At 40.8% G+C, this 12,361-nt stretch overlaps 1 protein-coding gene across 6 annotated transcripts in view; it reads right to left on the reverse strand.

The window, feature by feature from the left end:
- Window positions 1-1,876: 1,876 nt before the first annotated feature.
- The window catches only part of SLC25A30 (solute carrier family 25 member 30), a 29,675-nt gene continuing 19,190 nt past the window's right edge, over window positions 1,877-12,361 (reverse strand). For 3 of the 6 annotated variants that reach the window (XM_082365670.1, XM_082365671.1, XM_082365672.1), the window contains 3 exons: window positions 11,092-11,230; window positions 9,625-9,705; window positions 7,470-8,684 (listed from right to left, as the gene is read on the reverse strand). In XM_082365670.1, the coding sequence (XP_082221796.1) occupies window positions 8,643-8,684; window positions 9,625-9,705; window positions 11,092-11,230 (262 nt within the window). In that variant the 3' untranslated portion in view covers window positions 7,470-8,642. The other 3 variants (XR_014236952.1, XM_082365674.1, XM_082365673.1) reach the window with 3 other exon arrangements.

The raw sequence follows: 12,361 nt of genomic DNA on the forward strand, positions 1-12,361 counted from the left end.
AGACAACACAAATAAATGTAAACACATCCCATTTTCATGGATTGGAAGACTTAATATTATGAAAATGTCAATACTACCCAAAGAAATCTACAGATTCAACGCAATCTCTATCAAAATCACAATGATGGTTTTTGCATAAACAGAAAAACCCATCCTAAAATTCATATGGAGCCTCAAGGGACCCCAAATAGCCAAAACAATCTTGAAAAAGAACAACAAAACTGCAGGATTCATACTTCCTGATTTCAAATCTTACTACAAACCTACAGCAATCAAAACAGTGTGGTACTAGCATAAAGACAGACAGATAGACCTATGAAATAGAAATGAGAGCCCAGAAATAAATCCTCACATATATGGTCAAATGTTTTTTGACAAGGGTGCCGAGACCATTCAATGGAGAAAGGACAGTCTTTTCAACAAATGGTGCTGGGGAAACTGGATATCCACACACAAAAAAAGGAAGTTGAACCCTTATCTAATACCGTATACAAAAATTATCTCAGGGCTTCCCTGGTGGCGCAGTGGTTTAGAGTCTGCCTGCCAATGCAGGGGACACGGGTTCGGGCCCTGGTCTGGGAGGATCCCGCATGCCGCAGAGCAGCTGGGCCCGTGAGCCACAATTGCTGAGCCTGCGCGTCTGGAGCCTGTGCTCCGCAGCAAGAGAGGCCGCGATGGTGAGAGGCCCGCGCACCGCGATGAAGAGTGACCCCCGCTTGCCACAACTGGAGAAGGCCCTCGCACAGAGACAAAGAACCAACACAACCATAAAAATAGATAAATAAATAAATAAGCAAAATCATTAAAAAAAAAATTTATCTCAAAATGGACCAAGTACCTAAATGTAACGCCCTACAGCAATAAAACTCTTAAAAGAAAATATAGGACAAAAACTTTGCAACACTGGATTTGGTAATGATTTCTTGGATATGACACCAAAGGTACAGGTAACAAAAGAAAACATAGACAAACGGACTTCATGAAAATTTTTATAATGTTGTGTATCAAAAGACACTATCAAAAAGTGAAAAGGCAACCCACAAAGTGGGAGAAAACATTTGCAAAGCATGTATCTCATAAGGGATTAATATCCAGAATACATAGAGAACTACCAAAACTCAACAAAAAGACCAAACAGCCCAATTCAAAAACAAGTAAAGAAACTGGGGGGCTTCCTTGGTGGCACAGTGGATAAGAATCTGCCTGCCAATGCAGGGGACACAGGTTCGATCCCTGGTCTGGGAAGATCCCAAATGCCGCAGAGCAACTAAGCCCGTGCTCCACAACTACCTACTGAGCCCACATGCCACAACTACTGAAGCCCGTGGCCTAGAACCCGTGGTCCACAACAAGAGAAGCCACCGCAATGAGAAGCCCGTGCACTGCAACGAAGAGTCGCTAGCCCCCGCTCGCTGCAGCTAGAGAAAGCCCGCATGCAGCAACGAAGACCCAACAGAGCCAAAAATAAATCAAATAAGAATAAAAATAAATTAAAAAAAAAAAAAAAAAGAAATTGGGACTTCCCTGGTGGTCCAGGGTTTAAGAGTCCACCTTCCAATGCAGGGTATGTGGGTTCTATCCCTGGTCGGGGAACTAAGATCCCACATGCCGCAGGAAAACTAAGCCCGAGTGCCACAACTACTGAGCACGTGGGCCACAACAAGAGAGCCCACACGCTCTGGAGCCCGTGCGCCATAACTACAGAGAAACCCACGTGCTGCAACGAGGAGCCCAAGCACCACAACGGAGGATCCCGCGTGCCACAACGAAGATCCTGCCTGCCGCAACTAAGACCTGACGCAGCCAAAATTTAAAAAAAAAGAAATAAATATGTAAAAAAAGAAATGAATAGAGGGATTAATAATAAATTTAAAAAAACAAGTAAAGAACTTGAGTAGGCATTTCTGCATAGAAGATATACAAATGGCCAATAAGAACAGCAAAAGATGCTCAACATCACTAATTATTAGGGAAATGTAAATCAGAACTGCAATGAGATACCACCTCACATCCAATAGGATGCTTACTATCAAATAAATAGCAAACAAGTGCTAGCAAGGATGTAGAGGCAGTGGAACCCTTATGTACCACTGGTGAGAATGTAAACTAGTACGGTCGGTGTGGAAAACAGTATGCAGCTCCTCAAAAAATTAAAACTAGAATTACCGTATGACCCGGCAATTCCACTTCTGGGTATATGATCAAAAGGACTGAAAGCAGAGTCTCAAAGAGATATTCATACACTCATATTTATAGCAGCATTATTTACAACAGCTAAAACATGCGAACAGCCCAAGTGTCCACCGACGGATGAATGAATAAGCAAACTGTGGCATAAAGGTATAATAGAATTATTATTCAGCCTTTAAAAAAAAGGAAATTCTGCAATATGCTAAAACATGGATGAACCTTGAAGACATCCTAGAGGCTGAAAGTAGAATGGGAGTTGCCAGGGGCTGGGAGGAGGAGAGAAAACGGGGACTTCTTATTTAATGGATATAGAGTTCAGTCCCACAAGATGAAAAGTTATGGGGATGGATGGTGGTGCACTTAATGCCACAAAACTGTACACTTAAAAATGGTTAAAATGGTAAATTTTTAAATGAATACCTTACCACAATTAAAAATAAATTAGTATCAGCCTGAACTGAACACTAGCTGACAGAGATTTTGATTTGAGTGTCATAAGAGAAACTGGGTAAATAAAGCAGTCAGTAGGAAATACTACATGCAGTGCTCTCAACCCAATTCTCAGACTCCTTGGTGACCTTAGGATAACATTTACTACATAAGAATCCCAGAAGTAATGAGCAAATCCTAGTAAGTTGCTTCCATTTAACACGGCAAGTATTTTTGGTATTATCTACTCTGTGCAAATTATTATGCTAAAAAAGCACAAAGCAGTGCAGCAAATTAAAAGTGATGAAGGAATTCCCTGGCAGTCCAGTGGTTAGGACTCCGCACTTCCACTGCAGGGGGCACGGGTTCGATCCCTGGTCGGGGAACTAAGATCCCACATGCTGCACAGGCCAAAAAGAGGTTAAATAGTGATGCAATTCAAGATAAAGCAGTTTTCGGATGTTCGTAACCCTGGCATTAACTGTAAGATGCAGACTCCTTTTAAGTCTAGAATCATCGGAACTCTCACACACATACATTCAGTGGAGAGAGGTAATAGCTTATATTTAGTCAGCTTCTCTTTCCATAAAGAATTGTGGGGTGTTTCAGAAATATATTTGCAAGATTATAATTGATGAAGCAAAACCTCTTAAATGAAAATGTAGTTGTCACTCTACCATATGATGCAATGAAAATGAGTATAATTTGAAAATCAGTATGTCAGAGGGAGACTAATAATTATATAAAATACTCCAGGAGTTCAGAGGCTAAGTATGTACTCCACATGATACACTCTTCTAGAGGTTTCCCCTCACTGTCAAAAAAAAAAAAAAAAGTTAAAAAACTTTTTAATTATAAAAGTATTAAGTTCATTGAGTAACTAAAGAAGTAGTTAAAAACTGAAATAAACAGCAAAAGTTTCCCATTTAACCTTTCAGCTCAATTTTATGTTTGACAGACATTTAGTATACTTTTAGAAACATAATATAGTTAAAATATAAGGAGAATATTATATATACTGCAACTTTTACTTTCCCCCAATTCCCTTCACTTAGATGTAACTTGGACATCTATATTCCAAACTAATCCTTTTTAAGATTTTGTTTTCAACAGCAGAGTATCAGTTTTCAAACCAACCAATACAATTTTGCATAAAGAAAATATTAATAATTTTCTACCTTGTGATGGCAAAATTTTGTGTCAATCTGACCTGGCCACAGTGCCCAGTTGTATGGCAAACACTAGTCTAGGTGTTGCCATGAAGGTATTGGTAGCCCTGAATAACATCTACCATCAGCTGACTTTAAGATTACACTCCATAATATGGGTGGGCCTCATTCAATCAGTTAAAGATCTTAGGAGGGAAAAACTGATATTTCCCAGAGAAGCAATTCTGACTCAAGACTAAAACAGAGGGAATTCCCCGGCGGTCCAGCGGTCAGGACTTGGCGCTTTCACTACCGTGGCCTGGGTTCGCTCCCTGGTTGGGGGGGAACTAAAATCCCACCAGCCATGCGGCACGGCCCAAAAAACAACAAAGACAAACACCTGCCTGAGCTTCCAGTCTGCTGGCCCAACTGCCCTACAGATTTTAGACTTGCCAGCCTCCACAATCACATAAGTCTATTCCGTAAAACGAATCATGTGTGGGCACACACACTCATCCCACTGATCTGTTTTTCCCTGGAGAACCCTAACACACAACCTTCACATCCATTCCCTACTTACATAAGTTTATGCTTTTCTTTCCCTAAGAGATGCGTTCATGATATACCTAGAAGTTTGCATCTCACATTTTTCCTATGTAATAGCATCTCATGGCTATCTTCCCAGGTCAGCAAGCTGAGACGTAACTCATTCTTCTCATGAGCCATGTGATAAGCCATTGTATAGATTATTATTTCAGCAAGGGACATATAGACATAGGGAGTTTCCAGTTTTTGGCTCTTGGTTACATGATTCGCATCAAGCTTTCAAGAAACAGATTTATCCATGCCTTTGTCTTATACTCCCATGCTTTGCTGCAGGCTGGAGCTACTTGTAATCTATCAAAAATTTACCATCAGATTTTCTCAGCTGTCCATTTAAAATTAAATAGCCTGGGACTTTCCTTGGGGTGCAGTGGTTAAGAATCTGCCTGCCAACGCAGGGGACAAGGGTTCGATCCCTGGTCCGGGAAGATCCCACATGCCACGGAGCAACTAAGCCTGTGCACCACAACTACTGAGCCTGTGCTCGAGCCCTCGAGCCACAACTACTGAGCCCATGTGCCACAACTACTGAAGCCCGTGCACCTAGAGCTCGTGCTCCACAACAAGAGAAGCCACCGCAATGAGAAGCCCGCGCACCTCAATGAAGAGTAGCCCCCGCTCGCCGCGACTAGAGAAAGCCCATGCGCAGCAGCAAAGACCCAACATGGCCAAAAAAAAAAAAAAGTAGCCTGGATTTCATGCCCAATGCTTCTAACAGGTGCCCTGATCCAGTGGGACATGAGTTCTCCAGGCATTTAAGGCTCCCTCTTTTTGCCAATTCTGTTTTTTCAATAGACCACTGTGTTTAACTCAAATATTAAGACAGGCACCTTGAAAATATTTTCAAATAAAAAAAATAATGAACCAGTTTGCATTTCATTCACTGGTTGTTTTATACCAACCAGAGGTGTCTCTGCCTGGCCCACAGTTAACCAAGGATCCCGGCTCCGCCTCTAGCCAACACCAGCCGCTAGAAGAAGGACTGAGGGGTCCTGAAATTTCAAGGCACTGATGGCATCCCACTGGTGTTCTGAATCTCCAAGGTGCCTTGCCCAGCAAGCCCATGAACCGAATTCACTGGCCTCTACTGGGCTACAGAGTGTTTCATAGACTGGGAGGCCACACAGTTCTCCAGGCAATTAGTAAGATGGTCCCAACAACTCCTCTAAGCAGAAAGAAATGTCTACAGCCACTTTCACGAATGCTAGTTCTACTCCAGCCTTCTGGACGCTTTGAAGCTTATCTTTGTTTAAATGTTTCTATTCATCTGAAATAACCACAGGGCATTTTTTATTATTATATATTACTCCAGTTTATTAAATACTGAAACCAGGTTTATGCCACATATTCCAACAATGTTTAAATAAAGAGCTCAAAATATAAAGGCTTATGAAAACTTTTATAGTCTTTATATAATATACACTATTTCTAGCACATGAATAAATATGGAGAAAAGAAGCCATTTTTTATATAACAATCAGCCAACACTTAGCATCTATGATTACACAAACCCACAAGAAAACAAAAAAATCCACTTTCGTCATTTTGGTTTTCAAAGCTAAAAATCCCTTTGCCACATTTAGCAATACCCAAGGGGATGGAGGACTTGTAGTCACGGCCCTGGAAACAAGGGAACCAAGTCTCCCAGTTCTTCAAGTTTCCTTCTTGGTTAGAAGCTTCAACAACTGCATTACTCTTTCAAGAAGCAGAAAAAAAATCAAAACAAGTTAAGACTGTTGTATAAGGTATTTAATGAATCTGCACTGAAGAAATACTGTATTTTCGTCTTAGATAATGCTTACCGGGCTTCCCTGGTGGTGCAGTGGCTAAGAATCCACCTGCCAATGCAGGGGACACGGGTTCAAGCCCTGGTCCGGGAAGATCCCACATGCTGCAGAGCAACTAAGCCCGTGCGCCACAACTACTGAGGCCTGAGCTCTAGAGCCCGCGTGCTACAACTACTGAGCCCGCGTGCCACAACTACTGAAGCCCTCGCACCTAGAGCCCGTGCTCTGCAACAAGAGAAGCCACCGCAATGAGAAGCCTGAGCACCGCAATGAACAGTAGGCCCCGCTCGCCACAACTAGAGAAAGCCCACGCGCAGCCATGAAGACTCAACACAGCCAAAACTAAATAAATAAAATTAATAAATTTATTTAAAAAAAAAAACACACTTACCTTTTACAGTGAGGTTTGGCTTTCCTTTCATCCTGGTATGAACATGTACATTTTTGAATAAATTGATATAATGAATATTGCATGACATTCAATCTTTACATGGTCTTCAAAATGAACTTGCTTCTGTTTTAGGAATTATATGTACACTTAACATGTTTTCTACATTAAAAAAAAGAAGAAAAGAGTGGCTCATAAAAAGTCATCCTTTAAACTCAAGGAACTCAAAGGTGAAAAAGGCTTTCTATAGAAAGCCCTTACCGTATCAATGGAATGTTTTAGTAAGAAGAAAAATAATCTGCTCTCTGAAGATATGGTTCAGTACGAGGCGCGAGGCCTGAACGGGCTCAGCTCTCCAGAGTCATGTCCAGAACTGGTCAGGGAGAACCGGGCTTCCATCTGAGCCTTGAAGCAATCAACACCTACCTGCCCTTCCGACCTCCTCCTTTCTTGACTTAGCTCTTACTTTTGGAACTAAAATTCTGCTTCACAAAATCTTTTTCAAAGAAGGCAAGGTCAAGGTGACTGGGAGCAAAAACTGCCCAATCCCCAAGAAAAACATGCGTGCCTTCCATTCTGCTTCAAGGGAGGAAGCAGCCCAGGGGCTGGACCCACTGGGAACCTGCATATACTGCTGAGGTGTGTGTCCTGGAGGCCACAGTGAGCATGTATTTAATGTTACTCTCAAAGAGTAGAACCGAAGGTACCCAAGTAAATATTCAATATCGTCCCTTTCCTGGGGCTGTCTTCTAGAAGGGTAAAGGTCGTGGGGCTCTCAGAATCACTTTTTATTTTGAAAAGAATAAGATGAAGATGAAAAAGAAGAATGATATCCTGTCTTTAGGAGAAAAGAAGGAAGACATTATATACCTCTTATCAGACTCCAGATAAATAGGCACACACAAAAAAAAATCACCTTTCGAATTTCAAGCAAGTATTTTCATTCCAAACTGATTAGGAAGTCCAAGACAGGAAGTATTTTGACAAATGTGACCAGAACTAAAGTAAAACCTGGGAAATCTGGAAAAATCAACTCTTTGATTCATTTGCAACATTTTGCTACAGAAAAGGTAATAAAACCTTAACCTCTTTCTTTCACAAGGCTTTTAACAAAGGATCTCACTCAGGAGAAGCCCATCATAAAATGACTCTCTTCCATACACACGGACCATTTATTCTGGGATGATGGCTGCATAACAGCATGATATAAACACACTAATCCTACAAGTCAAGTAGTGGCAGCTACTATCTTCTTCACCTGACCCTCAATATCAATAGATGTTATTATCCCCATTTTACAGATTGGGAAATAGAAACTTTGCTAAAATCACAGAGCAAATTACAAACATTACTTAAGACAGAACCCAAGTAGCTTAAAAACACCTCCCACCAGCACAGACTTTGCCACCTTCCAAGCCAACCTACCACACCATCATGAGTTTAGATATTAATGCTTTGTAACAATTCCTCACAAAGGTCGAGTGGTCAAAGGCTTAAAAATCACTTATTATAAGTGAAAGATCCTGCCAAAATTGGAAATTAGAAAGCAGTGCAATATTCCAGGGATCTATATCCTGCACTGTTTATACCTGGGGTATACCAGGTCTCCATGTGTGAATTTCTTCAGCAGACACGAAGCCAAAGCCCCCCCCAGAAGTTCAGGAACAGTAACACCCTCTTGGAGGCTCTATTCATTCCATGGTTCTGAAGAGCTTCTTTCGAACAGTCTGGGAGTCTCAGCTACGAGCTGAGATGCATCAGGAGTTATTCTCCCCTGAGGGAATCAGTCCACAGTTCCTGATCTTCATGCAAGTTTTCTTTAGCAAGAAACATGCATTTCATGTTATCTTTGATGTCGAAGGGCACTTGAATGGTAAGGACTAGTGTTTGGATGTTACAGTCTATGCCATTAAACATTTGGTGCAGAGCGTCCGATGCCAGGACACAGCAATCCGAGCTAACCCAGTCTTCAGAACTGTTGCTCACACCTCAGAATCTGTGGCGGGCCAAGCAGTGAGAAGCAGTGGGAAAGACAGGAAGCTTCGCTATTTCAGACGTGAGCATTTTCAGCGGGATGTCTCATGCAGTCTTGACTTGTCACAAATCCAATTTCTTCAACTGCTCATATGTCACAAAGAACTGCAGGTATTAGTTAAGGCTGACATTTTATGCCATCTTAACCCTAACGCATCAAAACAGACCCACAAATAGCACACCTCCTAACAAATATTTCTGGGCAGACCACATGCCGTGGACATGATTAAACGTGAGGGGCTCCATCCTCAACCACCCCAAGAGATCTTTCCATTAACCTTCCCAAGGTCAGCTTGGAAGAGACAGACCACAACTGAGACACATAAATCCCCTGCATCAGCTCCAAAAGCTTCTAAGATTACATCCACACTGCTAGCTTTTCTGACTTTTGGGAAGACTTTACAGAACAGCAAATTCTGTGAGAAAGAGAAAGAGAGCAAGCCCGGGGAGCTCTCCTCCAGGGCTGCCGGTAGGCAAGCTTGCCTGGGAGGGAGGCGCAGATAAACAAGGATGGTGCAAACTGACATCCCCTGCTTTATAACTCTGTCCTTTCATTTCTAATAAACTGTCTCTTCCTTCCTGCCTCCCACTTTGGCATAAAGGGAAAAGTGCTAATCAGCCAAATAATTCTAGAGCTAATTCCTGTCTATCCTTAGGCACTCTCTGAAATAAGCATTCTAGAACACGGCTGCCAAACCACATCCTTCCCAAGGGTGGCTAGGGATTGAAAAAATAAATAAATAAATCCTTGTCTCTCCCTCTCTCTGAAATCATAAACACTCTCGGCTCCTAGAGCAGAGTCTAAAGAAAAGTTTTTATTGATACCATTGCCTTTCAATAACACCACCATTAAACCAAGTTTCACAGTGCCTAGCAGAGCCTTTGTACCTCCTGAAAAAGAAACTGAATAGTTATTTCTTGAATCAGAGGAACTTAACAGAATTAAGAACCTACTTCTAAATTATAATTAATAACATGACAGTTTATATAAACAACATTCTTCAGCTATATCTTTTTTCAGATCTACTGCAACATAAAAGGATACAATAATATTCCAAGGACCAAGTCTCAACCAATTTGGCCAAAACCCTTTATATAGAGCAAAAAACCCTTCATTCTTCCATGTCTGTTATAAGGGAGGGGGAAAAAAAAGTTAACGTCCAACTTTCCAATTATGTCAAATATGCATTAAGAATTAGTAGCCAGACTGAACTGATAATATTTTTCTTAAAAACAAAATTCTGTTTGGAAGGACTATCTAAGAAATCATTGCCCTCTGCCTCTTTTCGTTCTTTAAAGGTTTCTGCATAGGTGAAGACTAAGGCTCTGTACCAAACTATCCCACACTCAAAGCAAACAGCATTTGGATGAATAAGAAATGAGATTTAATTCCAACTAGAGTCTTCTGCCTCCTTGCCATGTAGGCTTAGAGCAGGTCAGAAATAAAAAAAGGAGGCAATGGCAGTAAAGACATAATTCAGAGTACCACTATTTCATGTTGTTGGATAGATAACATTAAGTATCTTTGCTTCATTCAAGTACTATTTGAAGTCTAGGGATGTGCCAGCATCATGCCGGTAAACAGCAACCATAAAAGTGGTCCCTCATCTTTGGCTGCTGGCGATCCAGTAGGGGAGACAGTCACAAACTTTCATCTACTCAGGAACAGTAGGCCCAATTATTTAAACTGAGAAATAAGGTAAGATTCATGTGTTCCTTTGGGAGATGTCTGAATGAAGGATGTTCATTCCAGTTTGACTCAACAGGAAGGTGATGTATTCTGGAAGGAGACACAGTTCTACTATAATCGCAGAAAATATGACTATTTTCTCACCCTTCACAGCAGAGCAGAGATATAAGAAAAATGAACTTTCATTTCTAAACATTCATTTAGATTTTGTATTTATAAAAGTTAGCCCCTGTGTGGCAAAAACTCTGTACCATCTCAAGGTTTTAGAGCATCACTCATCTTAGTTATATTAGCCCTCAAAATTTAGATACTCCTTTGGTTAAATAAATATAAATATAATAAATATAAATACAAATATATATTTGGGGGGCTGTTTCACGGATTGAAGCAATCAACTAGAATGCTGAAGACTAACTTAAATAAATGTGCTTATTTCACCAGAGTGTCCCTTATTATTATACTAACAAGGTTTTATTATTATGTCTATACTTATTATTATAAATGTATATGATGTTTCTACATAACGTTATTCCAGGCACTGTGCTAACTATTTTGTAGGTATGATCTCAGTGATTTTTATAATAATCCTGTGATGTAGGTGCTATTATTTATTGTCCCATTTCACTTGTGAGGAAACCGAGGTGTACAGAGTCTGTACCTTGACCGAAGTCACACGGTTACAAATGACAGAATCACAGGTTCGTCAGGCTCTAAACCCTTGTGTTTTTAAATCAGGAAAAGAAACTCTTCAGAGGGCAACACGGAAGCCAATGAGCCACAAAAGGCGTTCACAACAGCGTACAGACGGACATCCCCGCTCACCTGTAACAAGCAATCCAGAGAACCTGCGTAGCCAGGGCATCTGCCATCTTGAAGGACTCTCTGATTCATCATACGTGTCCTCACCACATCGACAGGGTTTGAGGCCAGGGCCCCCGCCAGCCCACAGGTGAAGCTTGAGCTATAAAGAAGAGACCATTTGAAAAATAAAAAGTTTCATACCCCTGAGCTGCAGCCCCTACTATCAAGGGCAGGAAACAGCCTCCCCTCCCAAACTAGGTTAAAGTAACAGCTAACAAGATGGAATATATGAGAATGAGGCCCTCATCTAAAGAGCTGCACAGACTTCTTAAACACCAGCATTGTTTATACTGGCTTATAAATTCCAGCCTCGGCTAAGAATACCTTGGAGGTTCTGGAATTCAACGAATCATAGAAACAGGAAGGAACATCCTCCAAGGATGATCTATTTTATCTATCTATTCACCTACAAATAGGCATCAGAGTAATTTTAGCCATCTCCTAACTATATTGCTCTTAGAGATCAGAGAAAAAGATTTCCTCACTGTAATGTGATGCCCAGCAGGGCCCTGGGTTCTACTAAACTTTCAGTCACAAGACTACCATAGACCAGCCCTGGTATCAACTAAGTCAGAGTAGGGTTTCACAACTTCATCACTACTAACATTTTGGACCAGATAATTCTTTGTTGTGGACATCTGTCCTGTGCATTGTAAGATGTTTGGCAGCTCGCTGGCCTCCACCCAGTAGATGTCATTAGCACATAAGAATCAGAACAGTCTCCAAAACTGCCTGCCAAATGTCATAGAAACAGAGAGTCAAAAAGTGGCTGCCAGAGCTTGGGGTTGGGAAGAAGTTGGTAAAAGCGTACAAAAATTTCAGTTATGAGATGAATAAGGTCTGAGGATCTAATGTATAACATGGTGATTATGGTTGACAACACAGTATTATATAGAATTTAAATTTGCTACGAGAATAGAATTTAAATGTTTTCACACAGACATAAAATGATGGATGTGTTAATTAACTCAATGAGGGTAATCATTTCATAATGCATATGTGTATCTAACCATATTGTGTACTTTAAGTATCTTACAATTCTGCTTGCCCATTATACCTCAATAAAGCAGAAAAATAAAAAAATATAAAAATAAAAAGCAAGCAAGAGAATGCCAAGCATGATCATAGCTGTATAATAAAGCACATGTAATATACTTTTCTAGACATTTGCATATGCATAGAAAACACCTGAAGGTACATATCAAACAGTTAACAATAGCTACCTATGTAA

The sequence above is a fragment of the Balaenoptera borealis genome (genome assembly GCF_965194805.1).
Source record: "Balaenoptera borealis genome assembly, chromosome: 18".
Taxonomy (NCBI): Eukaryota; Metazoa; Chordata; class Mammalia; order Artiodactyla; family Balaenopteridae; genus Balaenoptera; species Balaenoptera borealis.